Here is a 17,892-nt window from a genome sequence, read left to right on the forward strand (position 1 = left end):
TCTAGTCCCACTTAGAGGCAGAGACTGAGTCAACTGGCAGCATTTCAGCTTCATGATGATTCTACCTCAAAGTCTCCTCTCAGGATCACTCCATGAGCTTTCACTGTACACCCTCCATTTACCAACTTTTACCTCTAGGTGGCAGCAACTTCCTTCTGTTCTCAACACCCTTGCCTTTGGCCTTTGCTTCCTACCTTCAATACAATTCCACCTTTCCTTCTTTCTCAAAAAAACACTTCACAGCCTGTAAAGTTTGGGGAAGATTACTTACTGTAAGCCACTTGCACTGTAAGAAATCAGTCCACTCTTTCGGTTAAGCTACAGGGTTCTTCAAAGAGTACGAAATAAGAAAAACAAATACCATATGCTAACACATATATATATGGAATCTAAAAAAAAAAAACAAAAAAGCTTCTGAAGAACCTAGGGGCAGGACAGGAATAAAGACACAGACGTAGAGAATGGACTTGAGGACACGGGGAGGGGGGAAGGGGAAGCTGGGACGAAGTGAGAGAGTGGCAATGACCTATATATATACACTATCAAATGGAAGATAGATAGCTAGTGGGAAGCAGCTGCATCGCACAGGGAGATCAGCTCAGTGCTTTGTGACCACCTAGAGGGGTGGGATAGGGAGGGTGGGAGGGAGACACAAGGGGGAGGGGATGTGGGGACATATGTATATGTATAACTGATTCACTTTGTTATACAGCAGAAACTAACACACCGTTGTAAAGCAATTATACTCCAATAAAGATGTTAAAAAAAAATTAAAAAGAGTACGAAATAATTCAGGTCTAAAGTGAAAAATAATAGAAAGCTATTTTCTTTCTTTCTCCAGACATATCAACTACAAAATCTAAGGGAAGCAATGTTTCTTTTTCTTTACAGTCCTCTAAGGAAAGAAGGCGATGAGTAGAGGAAGGGGAAAATAGATGGAATTGGAGAGATTTCTATTTTACAAGAACATTAATTTAATCCCATGGGTAATTTAAATCATTGCTTTTTAAAGGATATAACCCAATATGTCTTATGTATGAAGGCATTCCAAATATAAGGTGGAAGAGAGTATCTACTAGTCACACAGAATTAGTAACATAGAGTGTTAGTTACCCTTCTGTTTATTTGGCCTTCACAGAAACTGAAGTAAAGTGGCTCCATCTGTAACCTAAAAAGCTATCATTTCTGCTTGGATGTAACACCTGCCCTTCCTGGAACATGTATTCACCTAATGTATCAAACCACAGTCCTACCTACCTATACTCACCTGCTCAGGATTCTAAACTGTTACAGTTAAGAAGGACCCAGGAGAGTCGAAGTAACTTATAGCCTCATTTGAGATTATAATAACTGCTGGGTATGTCAAAAAAAAAATCCCCCAGGTGGTAGAAAAAGATTCCTTTTATGTGAAGTTGACATTCAATTGTGGGCTAATACCTAAGGTTTATGAAGCACTTTCTTTCAAGGTGATACTATGACTAGCATTATCTCTGTTGCACTCTTCCCAAGACCAAATCTGAATAGTTTGGGTCAAACACCATTCATTCATTCACTTAACAGAAATACTGGGGTGAAAGGAGCAGAAAGATTGATTTAGTCTAAGTGACAAATTTATACTAGAACCCCAAGGCTGCAGGCTTCAAGCCCTATTGATTTCATAGGAGCCTCCTCTATTTTATATCTTTTCACAATAACTGTGGGTTTTTTCCATAAATTTATTTATTTATTTATGGCTGAGTTGGGTCTTTCTAGCTGTGTGCAGTCTTCCTTTAGTTGTGGCGAGCGGGGGCTACTCTTTGTTGCGGTGTGCGAGCTTCTCATTGCGGTGCGCGAGCTTCTCATTGCGGTGACTCCTCTTGTTGCGGAGCACAGGCTCTTGAGCATGCAGGCTTCAGGAGTTGTGGCTCACGGGCTCTAGAGTGCAGGCTCAGTAGTTGTGGCACATGGGCTTAGTTGCTCCGCGGCATGTGGGATCTTCCAGGACTAGGGGTCGAACCCGTTTTCCCCAGCATTGGCAGGCGGATTCTTAACCGCTGAGCCACCAAGGAAGTCCTTAAGTGTGTTTGGTTTTATTTGTTTATATTTTACTTTTTTGGCTGCGCCTCATGGCATGCGGGATCTTAGTTCCCTGACCAGGGATTAAACACACGCCCCCCTGCAGTGGAAGCGCAGAATCTTAACCACGGGACAGCCAGGGAAGTCCCAGTGTGTTTGGTTTTAAAAGCTGCTTTTTAAAATACACGATTTCAAGCAGGATTTCTGGGAAAATGGAGAGTTTGAGGGGATTAGGATCAAAAACTGTTAAGTTTCAAGAATGAAGTCTATTTTGACTGAACACTCTTCTTGTGCTTTGAACATTCAAGAGTGAGGCCGGAGAGAAGCCATTTTTTCTAGTTAGTAATTGCAGGGGTGCCTTCATCATCCAAAATATAAGAAAAGACTGCCTCCAAGGCATAACAGTGAAGTTCAGTAACCGCCTTTACTGGTCCCTTCTAGTTCACTGGGTAACAGGGCAAGTGGACACTGCTGGTTTATGAAGCATCTCCTTTCCCATCACTGTTTGGTATCGGCAGCTCCTCTTCCTTTGGGACACTCCTCGTTACGTGTGGTCGTTAACAGGACTGTCAACCAAGGTAGGTACCCTCCCCACCTCGGCCAAGAGCTGGGCACCTGCGCCAGGCTGGGGCTGATCAGACTCTGACCTTGACTGAGACTGGGGAGCTGGAAAAGGAGTCCAGCTCCCCTCGTTCTGGGCCCGCACCTGCTTATTCAATCGTGCTCCCAGGTGCTGTCCTGCTCCCTGTGTTTCCTGAGGCCCAGCTCCTCTTTTTTCCTTTGCCTCCCGTAACCCTTCGACAAAATTACCTTTTGCTTAAGGTAAACAGACTCAGTTCCCATTACTTCCAACAAAAGAAAACTCACCTGATAGAGGAGACTAAACCGAATGAAAACTGAGACAGAGGTAATGGCTACAGACAGTGGGTTCCTGCAGGGTCCTCAGCTCTCCTGCTACTTATTCGCTGAGGGTTTATGTGCAGCAGCTGTGACTAAAACCCATGTGGTATGGGTTGGTTTTATTGGGGGGGTAAATAGGTCACACGCTATCCACTGCTCTCTTAGAACCGATTAAAAGAAATATATTCATTAGCAGGATATTGGTCTTTCCTTAGGTCATCTAGTACTGTACCAAGAAAGGTAATAAATAGCCAATTTGAAGGAAATTGTTAAGAAACTTTATGAAAATCTAGGGGCCAGCTGAGGAAAACATATAGTAAGATGAGGATATATTATTTAATTTTAAAATTGCTAGTTCACTGTCCGTGTGTATACAGATAAATCTCCACGGCTAGAATGATTATATTGGAAATATGACTGAAAAACCCAAAGCAAAACAAAACCACTGGTACCCCAAGCATTCTCTTAAGATTTATGATCCTGAGCGGTATTCCCAGCACATTCAAGAACACATTAGGATTTTTGATTGGGTCCTAATATTAAGTCATTATTCTTTCAAATATATATATTTAGAAGCCAGCTTTGGTTAGCTGATTCTTTAGCCCAAAAGTATCCACTGAAAAATACTGTCAAAGGCTAAGAAAGACTGAGGCTCCTCTGGAGATATATAAAATAAGATCTTTCATTGTTTTAATTTCATACATTAATTATAACAGAACTTGCACTGGTGCTACCAGTAGGTACATCACGTTTTTCATATTGGGACAGTTTTTTCCTTGCATTGTTCATGAATGACTCCCTAAATCTCCTTATTCTGCCTGTTTCATTACAACACAACCATTATTTTAAAGGTCTACATCTGAACAAGTTTAACAGGGAGGGGACTGATGGAGGATAATGCACACTGCACATTTTAAAACTATAAAAAGCTGTAGTTTAAGTAGCTTTCCCAGTAAAATCATGATTCCTGATTGTGTGGATTTTAAATACCCTTAAGCTATGTAAAACCAAGCCAAGAAACAACAATTATATGAAAAAATATGCTACAAATCCCAGAATTACCAACAAGTCATTTTGTTTTTTTCTTTTCTTCTGCTTACTTTGGATTTAATTTGCTCTTCTTTTTCTGGTGTCCTAAGGCTTTATAGAGACAAGACGTAGAGAACAAACATATGGACACCAAGGGGGGAAAGTGGTGGGGGGTGGTGCTGTGATGAATTGGGAGATTGGGATTGACATGTATACACTAATATGTATAAAATGGATGACTAATAAGAACCTGCTGTATAAAAAAATAAATAAAATTAAATTTAAAAAACAGATTACGGACTTTAGATCCTTCTTCTTTTCTAACATATGCTTTCAGTGCAATAAATTTCCTCCTAAGCACTGCTTTTTGATGCAACCTACAAATTTTGATGAGTTGTGTTTTCATTTTCATTTACAGCTGACCCTTACACAACACGCATTTGAACTGTGTGGGTCCACGTATATGCAGACTTTTTTCAGTAAGATGTACTACAGTACTATACGGTCAGAGGTTGGTTGAACCCATGCATGGGGAAGCATGGATATGGAGGGCTGACTATAAAGTTATACACAGACTTTCAACTACACAGGGTCAGTGCCCCTAACCCCTGCTTGTTCAAGGGTCAACTGTAGTTAAAAGTATTTTTAAATTTCTCTTGAAATTTCTTCTTTGACCCCTGTATTAACAGAGAAGTATGTTGTTAAGTCTCTGTGTATTTTTAGATTTTTCCAAACAAGTCCTTTTGAATACTGAACTAATATTTCTCGGTCATGCTAAAATTAGTTAATACAACAGAGATGTTTTAATACACAATGGTACCACATCTAGCTACAGTGCTGAGAAGATGCCACAAAGAACAAGGAATATATTGACATGCCCAGTAAGACACCAGTATGGTCCTGAGCAGCGGGTTGGTAAAAACAAAATACTAATGAACTTTTAATAGAAAAATGTCTCAGAAGTGGTGACCTTTTAGCTCAGCATGATCTTATAGCCTTAATTCTCCCTTAATTAGAAAATAATTGTAGAAAATAACTTAAACTTTTTTCCCAAATCATCTTTATTGTGACTGAAGTAATACTAGACACAAAAATCAGCTGATATTACAGGAATGTGAAACACTTTTATCGACCGTTCTTGCTGAAATTCTGGGTAATAGAGAATTAAAGAAAATTAGACCAAAGGTTGTTAAGAAGGGCAATCTGAAAGACAGCATACAAGTTTAAAGTATACATAATTGTCACCAAGCTAAAGTGGAGGAGGTGGTGGAAGTTACGAATTTACTAGCTGACACTGGATTATAACAGAAGAAAAGATATGGATTTGGAGGGATTTTAAATGTGGCAACACTGTGGAAGTACCTTTCATTGTAATTCAGGAGACAGAGAACTCGCAAACCGGGTTTATGATTATATAAACCACGGCCCATTTTCTGAATCTGTCATCAAACACTGGAGAGACCATGCTTCCAAACTAAATCTAAAGGCAACCTGCTGTTACTTATTTGCCAATACGTATGGATTAAAAAAAAAAAAAAAAAAAAATGAAGCCCAGGCAGGCACTCTGGGAACTGGAATTTTCACATATTAAAGTTCAGACACAGTATCATAATTTTTGCCCCATAAGTCAAGAAGCAGTGTAATGCTCTGGTAATTAAAATAACATAGTCAATATTATCTATAAATAATGAGCATGCAAGGATCTGCAGGATGATGAGTAAACATTCTGGCAAGGAGCAGTTGCTACATATTGGAATGGAAAGCAGTGTCTTTATCAGGCCTCTCTCTCCTCCTTTTTTCTCTCCCCCGTCACGTCAATCTCATGGGAATTTCCCAGACAAAAGCCTTCTGCTTAGCTTGTAATGAATTAAACATCCATCTGATTTAATCTTTAGCATTTCCCTTGCTCTGCCCACAGGTAACTAACTGCCAAGTAGCAGAAAGCTGACTGGACTGCGTTTATGCCCACATCTGACATGGAACACATTTCTGTCTTTGGACCTCCATTTCTACGTTTGTAAAAGTGAGAGGCTGAACTGAACCTGATAATCCTTACAGTTCCTTTCCAGCCCCACAGCTGATAACTACTGCATTTGGACATGTAGAACATGGGTTAGTTCTACCTCAGCTTTCTGAAAGGTTTCCAGTATCAACAACTTGAGCACCTTCCTCTATTAAGGCACAAAGTTTAAGCAAGAAGGAACGTCCTTATTTTTATGACAAAAATCCATACTGGTTATACCCTTCAGAAAGTCTCCATGAAGTCATGTCTAACATTTGCAACTATATGCATATAAATATTTAAGTTCATTGTAGCACAGCGTATCAAACAATAAAACATCAAAGTGTGCAAAGGCTCTTCCTGCCCTCCCCAAAATTGGTGACACGGAATTTTTTCACTTCCAAATGTGAAATGTGATTCACACCCAGAATGTGTCATAATTTGCATGGATACGCTATTAAAACTGGAGCTTCTTTTGTAGACAGCTACGTAACATCTCAGGCATGTTGGTTAGAAAGGAATCATGACTGAGACTGGTGGTGGCAGCATCTGGTTGGTTAGAGAAAATTAATCCTATCTTACTAATGGCAATTCGTATTCACAATGCCTAATTTTCTCCATTATCGTATAAATAGTCCACAGTGTCTATTACGTGACACATACCTCTGTCACATAATAGCCGTACATGGATGCTTTGGGTGCATAGTGCAACCATGACTACACCATCACCAAACAACCATATACACCCATGTCTTTGAAAACTTTGGGACTGGAGCAGGATGGAAGGAGAAATAAAGAGAAGAACGAAAGAAAAGCTATAAATGCGCATATACTAGGTGTACGTTTTTGGAATCCTCTCACTGATCCTGGCAAGCTTGGAGCCTTAAATCAACTTCGACGTTCAGTTCAGAGATACTCCCCACCAAGCCCCTCCCTGTCCTCGTTCAACCTACACACCAAACACAGGTTCCAGATTTCTAGAGTAGCTTTAGGAATAAAAGAGCTGAAAGACAACTTGGAAACAGCCATGCTCTGTGGGTTTGGTATCAGAATACAAGAGCTTCAAGCAAAAAGATCTGTGAAGAAGAAAAGCCTATCTGTACATTCAACTCTCTAATAAGACTTGCCCCATTTGCCCCCCCCCCATGGAGCAAAATATTTTTTTTCCTGTCATTATCATATGTAAGAAAAAATACCAAATGCTCTTGAAAAGGTTCACATTGGACAAAGGAAGCTGTGAAAGAGGAGAGCTGTGACACGTGACACAGAGAATGAAGTTCATGTGCTGAACCTCAAAGGCTTCATCAATCCTCAAATCAGCAAATATTACTAGAGCGGGATGGCAGTCAGGGGAGAGCCATTCTGATAGAGTTTACATCTGGTCTGGATTCTACCTCTGATTAACTGAATATTAAATGAGTCGTCCAGTGATCTCTTGTTCTCTACTGGGGTGCTAACAGATCTTGCAAGGGGTTCTTACTGCCATTTCTTAATCCTAAAAGTTGGCAGGTAGTTATAACAAACCTGGCTCTATCCTAACATCTGTCATTGGACCCTTTACAGTCTGGTGCTTTCAGCTCCTTCCTGGTTATGTATATTTTTTTAAACCACATTTTCCTTCCATTCCAGCAGATCTGTTTGTCTTGAACATTCTTTTCCACACCTTTCTTCAGCTCCAAAGGAAATATGCTGCCACAGGAATGAGGCCGGTGGAGGGATGCTGCCTCTTGTACTGACATTGTGCAAAGAAAAACACTACTTAACAATTTTAAGCCATCTTTACTCAATAATAAACAGTGGTTTGATAGTTCAACCACAGCTGTTGACATCTACAACCAATTGTCATGCATTTCCTAGGCATAACTTACAAGTTCAAGCTTTTCCATCTTTTACTGAGGTTTAATGCTTTATGTGATGAGCAATATTTTTTAACTGATTGCACCACTTGCTGGCTTCACAGAATCACCCAACATCACTCACATATAGTGTCTGCGGATCTAACTCAAGCCGGAACCAAGTTAGTGCTGAACTTGCCATCTAATTCTATAAACTATCCCAAACTTCTATTTTGCGGAGAGCAACGATCACTTTCATACCCATGGCTAGCATGAGTATTTAAAACTTCTGGATTTTCAGAGCCAATATTTCACAAAGAAATAGCAAGAGTTTATCACTTAAGTAGATGTAGATGCTGGGTGATCCACTGGGCTTCTTCCTAGCTGGGTGATTTATTTCCATACACCAGCCTCATAGTATTTACGTAAGAAAAAATTCAAGGTAGCATATGCAATAGGATTTTTAACTAAACTCAAGACCAAATAATTTAGGAATGTCTCCAGGTCTCTGTATATGTGTTTCAATCAATAAAGGAAGTGCTGTGTCAACCCTCTGCTTTTCCTATTAATTCTGGGTCTTTACTCAAAAACCGTCTTCTTGGGGATGGGTTTTCTGACAATCCTCTTCCTTCCTCTATACTTTTCCCCTTCCCAACTGCTCACTCCGAAACTAGTCTTAAACAGAGCTTATAACATTCTCTTCTGAACATTATACTATGAACGTATCTCTTAGAGCATTATCCACATTTTATTATACATTACTTGTATGATGTAATATTGTATATTATATATGTGAGGCATCACACACCCACCTCTCCCACAAAACAGTGAGCCCCGTAAAGACAGAAAGCATATCTTATTTATCTTTGTAATCTAGTGCCTGAGAGTGTAAATAAATGTTGCTGAATAAATAAATGTAGAATTTTCTCAAGCCTAGTAGTAAAGATCCCTTTTGTTTTTCATGGATTATTTCTCTGGAGATAAAAGTGGTTTAAACTTACTAACCAAATACTGTGCTATGAATTATGTAGGAACAAGTGACTGTTATTCTAATACTCCAGAAAGGAAAAGTGAAGGAAAGAAAATGTGTCATGTACTCGGTGTTCCACATTTAGCCACTGAGAAATAAGGTGTAGAAACTGGATTTCATACCGGACAACACGGCACTCTACCCATTAGCTTACGTCACTCACTTGGACAGCTCATATTCTCTATTTGTAATAAAGTTTCTTTAGCACAATATGCTTTGGACTAAGAAGGAATATCGGTTCCATGCAGTCCAAAAAGGGCCTGATTTCTCCCTTTCCTTTTATGTAATGGCAATCAGCATTATTATCCTCTCAGCTTTCCAGGTTTGACAGGGAACGGTATGCTTTAGTGATTGTGAGAAACCATGAGGAATGCCCCAGCTTTTAGGGAGTGTGTAAGCAAATGGCTGTCTCCTCTGTACTCCATTTCCCACTCTGTGAAAAAGAAAAGCATGATATTTAACACCACCAAGCTACCGTGAGGGTTAATTAGATTTAATGGGGGAAGGGAGGCAAGCTGATTAGACACTATTCAAATTCAAAGAATCATTATTTTGTGTCTAAAAATAATCCTGATTTAGGAGTAAAATTAGTTTGGAAGCTCAATCTTTGGTAATCATCTTCCCATACCTAAAAAAAACAAAAATGCCATAGTTTTTAATCAAAATCCCATTCTAAGTGCAATTCAGTGAAGTAAAAGAATGGAGACCTGTGAATGTCCATTCACCTTTGAAGTAAGACAGTACACAGATCAGTTCTTTCTTTTTCTTTTTTCTTTTCCCTACTTCTCTCCCTCCCTTCCTTTGCTCCTTCCTTCCTTTTTTTGAAGATACCCTACGTGTGGAAAGGTTAATTTTGGAGAATGGAGTAACGTGAACAAACATAGATTTAAAATCTACGTTGATTTCTGTTCATTTGTTTCACATGAAACATTTGTGAAACACTTTAAATTCCCTCTTTAAGGAATCAGTAATCAATGTTCTGTGGTTGAAATAACTCTTCAGGTCATATCTGATTAAGTTCCATCTCTATTTTTGTTCAAGAACTAGTCAGTCCACCTAGAGGGGTGGGATACGGAGGGTGGGAGGGAGACACAAGAGGGAGGGGATATGAGGATAGATGTATATGTATAGCTGATTCACTTTGTTATAAAACAGAAACTAACACGCCATTGTAAAGCAGTTATACTCCAATGATGATGTGAAAAAAAAAAAAAACTAGTCAGTGAAAGAAGATCTTTGTATTCCCCAAATTGAAAAACAAATCCCTTGATATTTAAGGCTAAGGTCATAAAAAGGGCATCTAAACAGTAATCATCATAATTAATTTAATAGATTAATTTACTATGAAAATCTTCATGAGAAGTAGAAGCTGGTACCTGAGAAAAACCCGAGTTGTTGTCTAAATCTTACTAAAAAAGTGAGTGTCTTCTAAAAATGGGAAACATTCTTTAAAAATGTAACAGTTGATAATTCTTGGAAATATGCCATATCTGTTAGGAGAAAAATGTTGCACTCAGTTTTTGGTGAGTGAAGACGATTTGGCTGGAAAGGAACTCTATTTGCGTTTGTTTAGAATTTTCCAAAGGAAAGGGAAATAATGTAGTTCAGTCAGTAGAAATGTATTCTCTGCAGAGAAAGCAGGAATAATTCTCTTCTAACACAGTTCTATTAAAAATTCCCATAAGACTTCTAAATTCTTGTCACCTAGACTGTATACTCACCAAGCAAACTTCTGATTATTCATTCGATTTCCCCGGACCCTTGATACTGGGGACGGATGTACCCTGTAGGAGATGAGAATAATCCAGTCATTGAAAAAGCATTTTTCTGATTATAAATGAACAAATAAAAAGTGATTTGGCTTATAAATGATCTCTTTTAGATTTGCTCAATATAAAATGCCCCAGAAGTTGAGCACCTCTTAGTAAATGGATGCAGTTAAATTCCTATGCCTACAGACCAGCAGTCTCTCTCTTTCCTTCTGCACCACTTTTAACATAAAAAGTGTTTGTCACAATGTTCACCGTGAAGACCCCCCCAAAAGCAGGACCAGTTTTAGCAAGTTGATTCATTCATTCAGTCCAACAAAAAGTTACTGCTGCCTACCTAATCCTTGCCAGGTTTAGGAGTGCATAAAGGTAATGTAAGGTCTGGTGCTGGCCCTCAGTGAGCCCTTTCTGCTACCTGTTTCCATAAGGAGGACACGAAGAGACAGTCTAAGTATACACTCCCTCAGTCAACTTCCAGATTTAAAGGCCTGAAAAGCAAGAGAATGAAGGGGATCGGTATATGCCACCCCAAAATACGCTACTGAGGCATAAGGATTATTTTCATTTGAAGGCAACCACAGACACAGGAGGAGGAGCTCTCTACCTTCCCTGTATATGCCTAAAAGCAGGGCATACATTTCCCTTTTGTAAAGGAAATTTTCATTTTTAAAGGCGCCCCCCCCCCAATACCAGGAAGCAGAGTACAATGTACAACTTTTATCACTAAAAACGGTATTGAGGTGAGCTGGCATAAACAACCCTTATTTACCATTAGTTTCCCCCATACATTTCCTAGTCACCTTCCTAAAATTTAGCCCCCCTAAACGTCCAGACCCCCTTTTCTTTTGACAAGGCACTTCTCTACAATTTATTACCCTTTGTTAAAATGGTATATAAGCTTCAAATTGTAACCACCCCTTTGAGTTACTCACCACTGAGTGTTCCTGCATGCATGTGTGCATGCATGTTTTATGTGTAAATAAACTTTTTTTTTCCCCCTTGCTAGTCTATCTTTTGTCAGTTTAATTTGCAGGCCCCCAGACCCTAAACATGAGAGGGTAGAGGAAAAAAAATTTTTTTCCTCCCCTGCGATAACTTCATCCAAATGTCCAGGCACAGAATCTGTGGGAATGGGGGAGAAAGGATAGGTGAATATTTCTAGGAGGAAGGTCTTCTAGATGTGATACTCTCCAGCCGGGCTTTAAAGAAAACAAAGTCATTTCAAACCTTTAGCTAAATTATGGGGAAAAGATAGTAAAGACTGTACTGTTCTACAAGCTTCCAGGGTTGGAGTCACCCTCTGGAAATAGCTGAAATTTCTAGGAACTGCTAATATCTTCCAATCAGGAGCTAGCTGCCGAAGCTCCATGAACCTCCCTCCACCTCTTTGTGGGTCACTTGCCGGCAGCACAATGTGCTCTACTTCCTGTCCTTGTGGACACCTTCCTGCTTCCTAGTAAAGTACCTATCTTTACTAGGTACTTGTGAGATCTAGGTCGTTAAGCTTGTGTTATCTTTACCCTTTATGTCTCAGACATTATTCTATTTACAAGACGAGAAACAAAATTGGGATTTTAAATTGGTCTTAAAGTCCACTTAGAACCAAGAGCCCCAAGGTTGATTCGAATCCCAGTTCTCCACAGTTGTTTGGCGAGTGAGAATCATTTCAAAATGGACAGTACAGTTCTAGCCCCTCAGAAGGGCCAAATGCAGTCCTTCCGTAAATCCAGAGCCAGGCTGCACTTTGCACTCAGAAGGCTTATTTCTTCCAACATCCCTTATTAACATTCTTTTCCTCGCAGCAGTTCTCAATGGATTCTGCAGCTGAGCTGCTCAGCACAGATTTTCTGCTCCGTATGGGGGAGGGGTTGTTGATGATGCAGAAAGATGGAGACAGGCCAGACAGCCCCTCTGGTGAACTGTCTCATTCAAGCACGGCCCACTTCCTGCTGTTTTGCAGCTACAAGGATCACCTGTTGGTCTTGGCATCCGGCCACAGGGGGGCCTATCGGAAATGACAGACTCAGCTAGAAATGAAAGCCAGCTCATATTCCAGTACCCCAATTTGGGGAGAGAGAGAGAACAAACATGCAATAAAAATGCCTAAGAATTATGCAAAAGGTAGCAAGTCTCATTCTTCTTGCTTTCTTTCTTCTTTCAGTCTGTCTGTCTGAAACACAGTCATCAAAATGGAATTGTGAGCCAAAAACTGTCTCTCCAGTTAAAGTTCCCTGCCCTAAGGGAAAATGCAGGAAATCCTCTTGAACCTTGCCTACATACCCCCCTCCCCGTATCAGAATCCTACTGCCTAAATAAAATGTGAAGGAGTAATAGCCCACATACTCGCGCAGTTCTTTAATTCACTCTGCATTCTTTAAATGTTTACCTCATGTTGCTTCCTCCTTAACCCTATTTCTAGTCATCATGATAATTCCAGCAGGTGAAGTTTGATGATAAAGAAGTACTGTTGCTTCTCACTGCAAATATCAGTGGGAAAAAAATGGGTCTGTTTAACCTATAATTACAATATTCTCTAAGTAATTGTAACTTTTAGCAAAACTTCATTGATCCAGAAATCAAATATTGTAAGTTGATAATTTCTGTAATTGTTTAACAGTCTTCAAAGAATTCCTGATTGTGTATGTATGCCCAAATAATTATAAGGTTTCTTGAAATGGTAAAACAAGAAGGGTTTTTTCCCTTCCCCAAGTGAGTAAATTGATAACCTGGAGCTTACTTTATCTGATAAAGTAGACCGTAAAGGTTTGCATTTCAGCTACTCCCCAATTTCATTTCTGCAAAAGAATATGCAGTGTTTCTGTGAGCTCTGTCTTTAAATTGTGACACTTTTTGCCTTCGTCTACCTTCTTTCCACATATAGCGGCTAGGCAGGTAGCAAAGTCAAAACCCCAGTAGGAGAAACCACCATCTAATCTGCATGTCATGCATTATTCATGACCTCCTGATTCCTGCACCTGCATCTAGGCAGGAAGCTTGCAGGGAATGTTCATTATTCTTCTCTTAGCCTCACACAGGCTCGATTACTGCTAAGCCACTTTGTTCCGTAAGTAAGGGTTTCAGGCCTTAGTATTAACCGCTGGATATGGAAAGAAAAAAAAAAAAAAATCACCAGGCTGAAGAAAAGGGCAATCTTGGTTGTTGTGTAACATGTATTCAATCCTACAATGTGCTCTTCCGAGACTGACAGTTTAGGTCAGATGGAAATGCTCGCATTTGGTAATTTACATTACACAGAAAAAAGGAAGCTATAACATTAAGGCCATGTACACCAACTGTTCTATTTATATACACTTACTCATCTGAGGCAGACAGCATGTTTATAATTTTACCCAACACAAGGCTTAATTTAGCTTTTTTGCTTAGCATGTGAGAACTTTTTAGATACCTTCATACAAAAATGATTCTTCCTTCTTTGGGTATAAGCACTAAAGGACCTGACCCTCAAATCTTGTATTTTAATGACTAACATTTATAGTTAATGAAGAGAATACAACTGGTCTGTTTTTTTTCAATGTTTTCCTGAACCTACCCGAATGGCTGGTGGCCAGTGGCGGGATGTGAAATCTCGATCCCCGACGCAAATTATTGATCACGGATAAACTGCTGGGAAGGGCACCCATCCTACCTTTTTACTATCCCCACCGCAGAAAAGCTGTGACCATTTAAATCCAATCTTATAGCCCCCAGTGGAATCAGGATGAAGTGGTAAAGAGCACAAACTGTGTAGCTGCCTGGGATTGAATTCTGGCTCCACCATTTACCAACGGTGTCATCTTAGGGCACGTTGCTTAACCTGTCTGTCCTTCTGTTTTCTCATTTCTGCACAAATGGAGGCAATGATAGTGGCCACCTCCTAGGTCTGTGAGATTTAAATGAGTTCATAGTTTTAAAGCGTTTGGAACAGTGCTTGGTACCCAGGAAGCAGTTAATACATGTTAGCTATTATCATTAGCAGTGCCGATTGGATTGGAAAGGATGGGAAGATAGAACTGGAATATCCAGTTAATTCCAGGGGGTTGAGATAAATGTGCTCTACAGAGCCTGCAGTCTTGACTACTATGCTTATATGACTTCACTAAAGGCGAGGAAATAGCAAAGAGAAATAAACACCCATAGAGTAACATGAACCAAATACTGTGGTTTCTAAGGTATGACTTCCCCTCTGGCACCTCATTTTGTCTTCTTTATTAGAAGACCTATCTTCTGTTCACTAAATTGGATAGTATTTCAGCTGTATCCCATTCAAGAACAAGTCAGTAATCATAGGAATAAAGTCATCCGCATTACTAAGCCTTTCCTAGGTGCCAGACGCCATGCTTAGTTCTTTAGCCACATTACCTTATTTTCTCCTCCTATCATTAGTATCCACATTTTACCTTTGAGAAAAATAGGTTTAGAAGAGTTAGGTAAGTTGCCAGAGTCGCACGGAGAAAAGCAAACTCAGAACTTGGACACAGGTATGTCTGACCTGTCTTCCTGCAGATTATCATCCGATACTTATAAACTCTGTATATTCCCTCCCCACTACCCCAGAGGATGCAATAAAGTGAATTAGCACCCGGGGTCTTGACGAGACTTAGCATTTATTTACGCCCAACCGAACATTCTATAGTATAAGTAGATGCAAAGTGAAGGTACTGGTTTTCCTGGCCTAAAATTGGCACCGGGCTAAATATTAAGCCTTCGGGGACTCACCAGAAATAGAGTCACAGTCATACACTTTGCTCTCCCTTTAACTCTTTATGAAAATTCCGCGTTATTTGTGTTACCATTTAAACACGTAATGTATAACACATGTAAGTTTTCGATGGTAAAATGAATCTACCTCCTCACTTCCCATTTTTTCTGGAACCCAGACCAATCCAGTTTGGGACCACACGTGTCTGGTGAAACCATCGATGTCACGGTCATCAATGGCCTCCATGTTTTCAGATCTACTGGTTAAGTCTCAGTCCTTATCTTCTCAAATTCTCCCCAGTGACTCAGAGAACTCATCACTCCATCCTTGAAAAATTTCTCTACTCGGTATCAGTGACATTTTTCCAGCCTTACTCCTCTTCTTTTTTCCCTTTGCCTAAGCCTCTTCCTCTCATTCTTTTGAGCTCTAAATATTGGTATGGCCTGGAGATCATTTTCCCATGACCTTTCTCTGCCCTGTTTCAGCTCACGCCCTAGACGAAGGAGTCTCCAAAATAGCTCCCCTCAACCCCTTGATGATTCCATCCCATCCACAGGCCTTAGGTACCATCCATATAACAATGACTCCCACAGGCCTTAGGTACCATCCATATAACAATGACTCCCAGATTTCTATCTCCAGCCCTAGCCCCATATCAACACCAGACTTCGGGTTTTCAGCCCCGACCAACCTTTCCCTTAAAAAATAAAAGGTGTTCCTTTTCTTATCTTCCCAGGCTCAAAACCCGCAGCAGCAATTCACCCAGTTGCAACCCTGAAATAATATTTGAGCTGTTTCATGCTCTCATGCCCCATATATTAGAGAGGCTGCTTAAGTGAGAAAAATCAGAATAAATTATTATTTCAAAGACCAATAAAATATTTATTGTAACAAATCACTCATCTAGTAAGATTAGAGATTTTCATTACAAGAGCATAAGAAATGATCATATATACATATTTCCTATTCTTAAATCCACTTTTTTCTGTTACGTAATAAAATGAGTAGCCCATACTTTCATCCACAAATTGATCCAATTATTTGACAAAATACACACTTTTAACAACTCAGTTTACTACATTTGGGGAAGAAAAGATTAATCTCTAAATAACTCCATGATTATTCTTAAGAATCAGAATTTTCCTATGGAGAATCACATGAAAGATAATTTTAAGGTAATTCTTGGTATTGCTGCCTTCCTACACACAGTTGTACTGAATACAAGTTCTCATGATTATTCAGGTTGGTTTGGATGTTTTTATCATAATACACACACACACACACACACACACACACACACACACACACACACACTACACTTGACCAAATAAAAATATAAGCATGACTCCAGTATTTAAACTAAGTGGGCCCTTTTTATTCTCAGTTTTCATCAAGTCAGTGATAAGATGACCATTAGGAATGCCATATATTTTCTAAGAGTTCTTTTTCCCTCCCATTATATTTAATTTATATTTAATTATATTTAAATTTAATTTATATTAAATTTAATATAAATTATATTTAATTCTCTCTATATTTATTATATTTAATTCTCTCTATGCAGAGCCATTGATGTTATTTTCAGAAGAGTAGGCTGAATTTAAACATCATACAGAATTAATATGATCATTTCTTCACAGTTAACTTTAACAGTATAAATTTTCTTAAAAATACAGTGCTTTGAAAGGAAAAACATGTATTTCCGCTACACATCAACAGAATGAGAAATTCTAAAACGGGAACATTTGGTTGGTATAATTACATCACATTAATTAATGCCAGGTTCATCTCCCAGCATCCCCACTTGCTCTCTCTGTGGCAGTGACACTGAAGATTCTCCTTCTTCCCTTGTCCCCTGGTCAGCGGATGCTCAACTCTAAGAAGCCGTCCTCAACCTCTAGGTCTAGGCCAACTTGCTCCAAGTTCTCACAGCCCGGGATACTTAGCACACATTAACTAAAGATTACAGTTGTTTGTGCCGTTAGTTTATTTTGTCTGCCTCTCCAAGTAGATGATATGCTCTAAGGGGACAAAGGAGCTTTTCTCTTTTCACTCACTGTCATTAACTCCTTTACCTGCCACAAAGTGGGCACCCAATAAATAACTGTTGGAGCATTAGCCCTATTTCTCTGCTAGACCAGAACTTCTAGGATGGGTGGCAACGGCTATGTCTAAGTCACCACTGCATCCTCAGAGCTTAGCAAAATGTATAATACGGAGTAGGCATATAATAAATACTCGTTAAGCAATGAGTTGTAGAAAAAGGATAAAACATTTCAGATTTACAAATCTGAGCTATTTTACTGAGCACCTCCAGAGCACCTAGAGCTTCAATAATTGATCAATGTTAACTAAAGCCAACACATTTTCCTTAATAGCTACTACCCATGAAGTCTTGCATTGTGGGCTAAGACAGGATCTCTGCCCTCAGGCAGCTTGCAGTCTAGTTGAAATAAAGAGGGAGCAACTACCATAAAATAGGGTAGGAAAATTAAAAGGGATTTCAAGTTTTATTGGAGGGAGGAAGAGGTTAGAATTAATTCAAACTGTAAAATAACAGAGAAGGTTTTGAG

General features: G+C 39.4%; 1 protein-coding gene across 7 annotated transcripts in view; it reads right to left on the reverse strand.

Annotated features, from left to right (window-relative positions):
• Positions 1 to 17,892, reverse strand: part of KLF12 (KLF transcription factor 12) — a 479,922-nt gene that overhangs the window by 105,021 nt on the left and 357,009 nt on the right. For 6 of the 7 annotated variants that reach the window (XM_067016247.1, XM_067016246.1, XM_059042250.2 and 3 more), the window contains exon 6: positions 10,573 to 10,635. In XM_067016247.1, the coding sequence (XP_066872348.1) occupies positions 10,573 to 10,635 (63 nt within the window). Of the gene's footprint in view, positions 1 to 5,033; positions 7,719 to 10,572; positions 10,636 to 17,892 lie in introns of those variants that run through there. The other variant, XM_059042257.2, reaches the window with a different exon arrangement.

This window comes from Kogia breviceps, chromosome 16, assembly GCF_026419965.1.
Source record: "Kogia breviceps isolate mKogBre1 chromosome 16, mKogBre1 haplotype 1, whole genome shotgun sequence".
NCBI classification, from domain to species: domain Eukaryota; kingdom Metazoa; phylum Chordata; class Mammalia; order Artiodactyla; family Physeteridae; genus Kogia; species Kogia breviceps.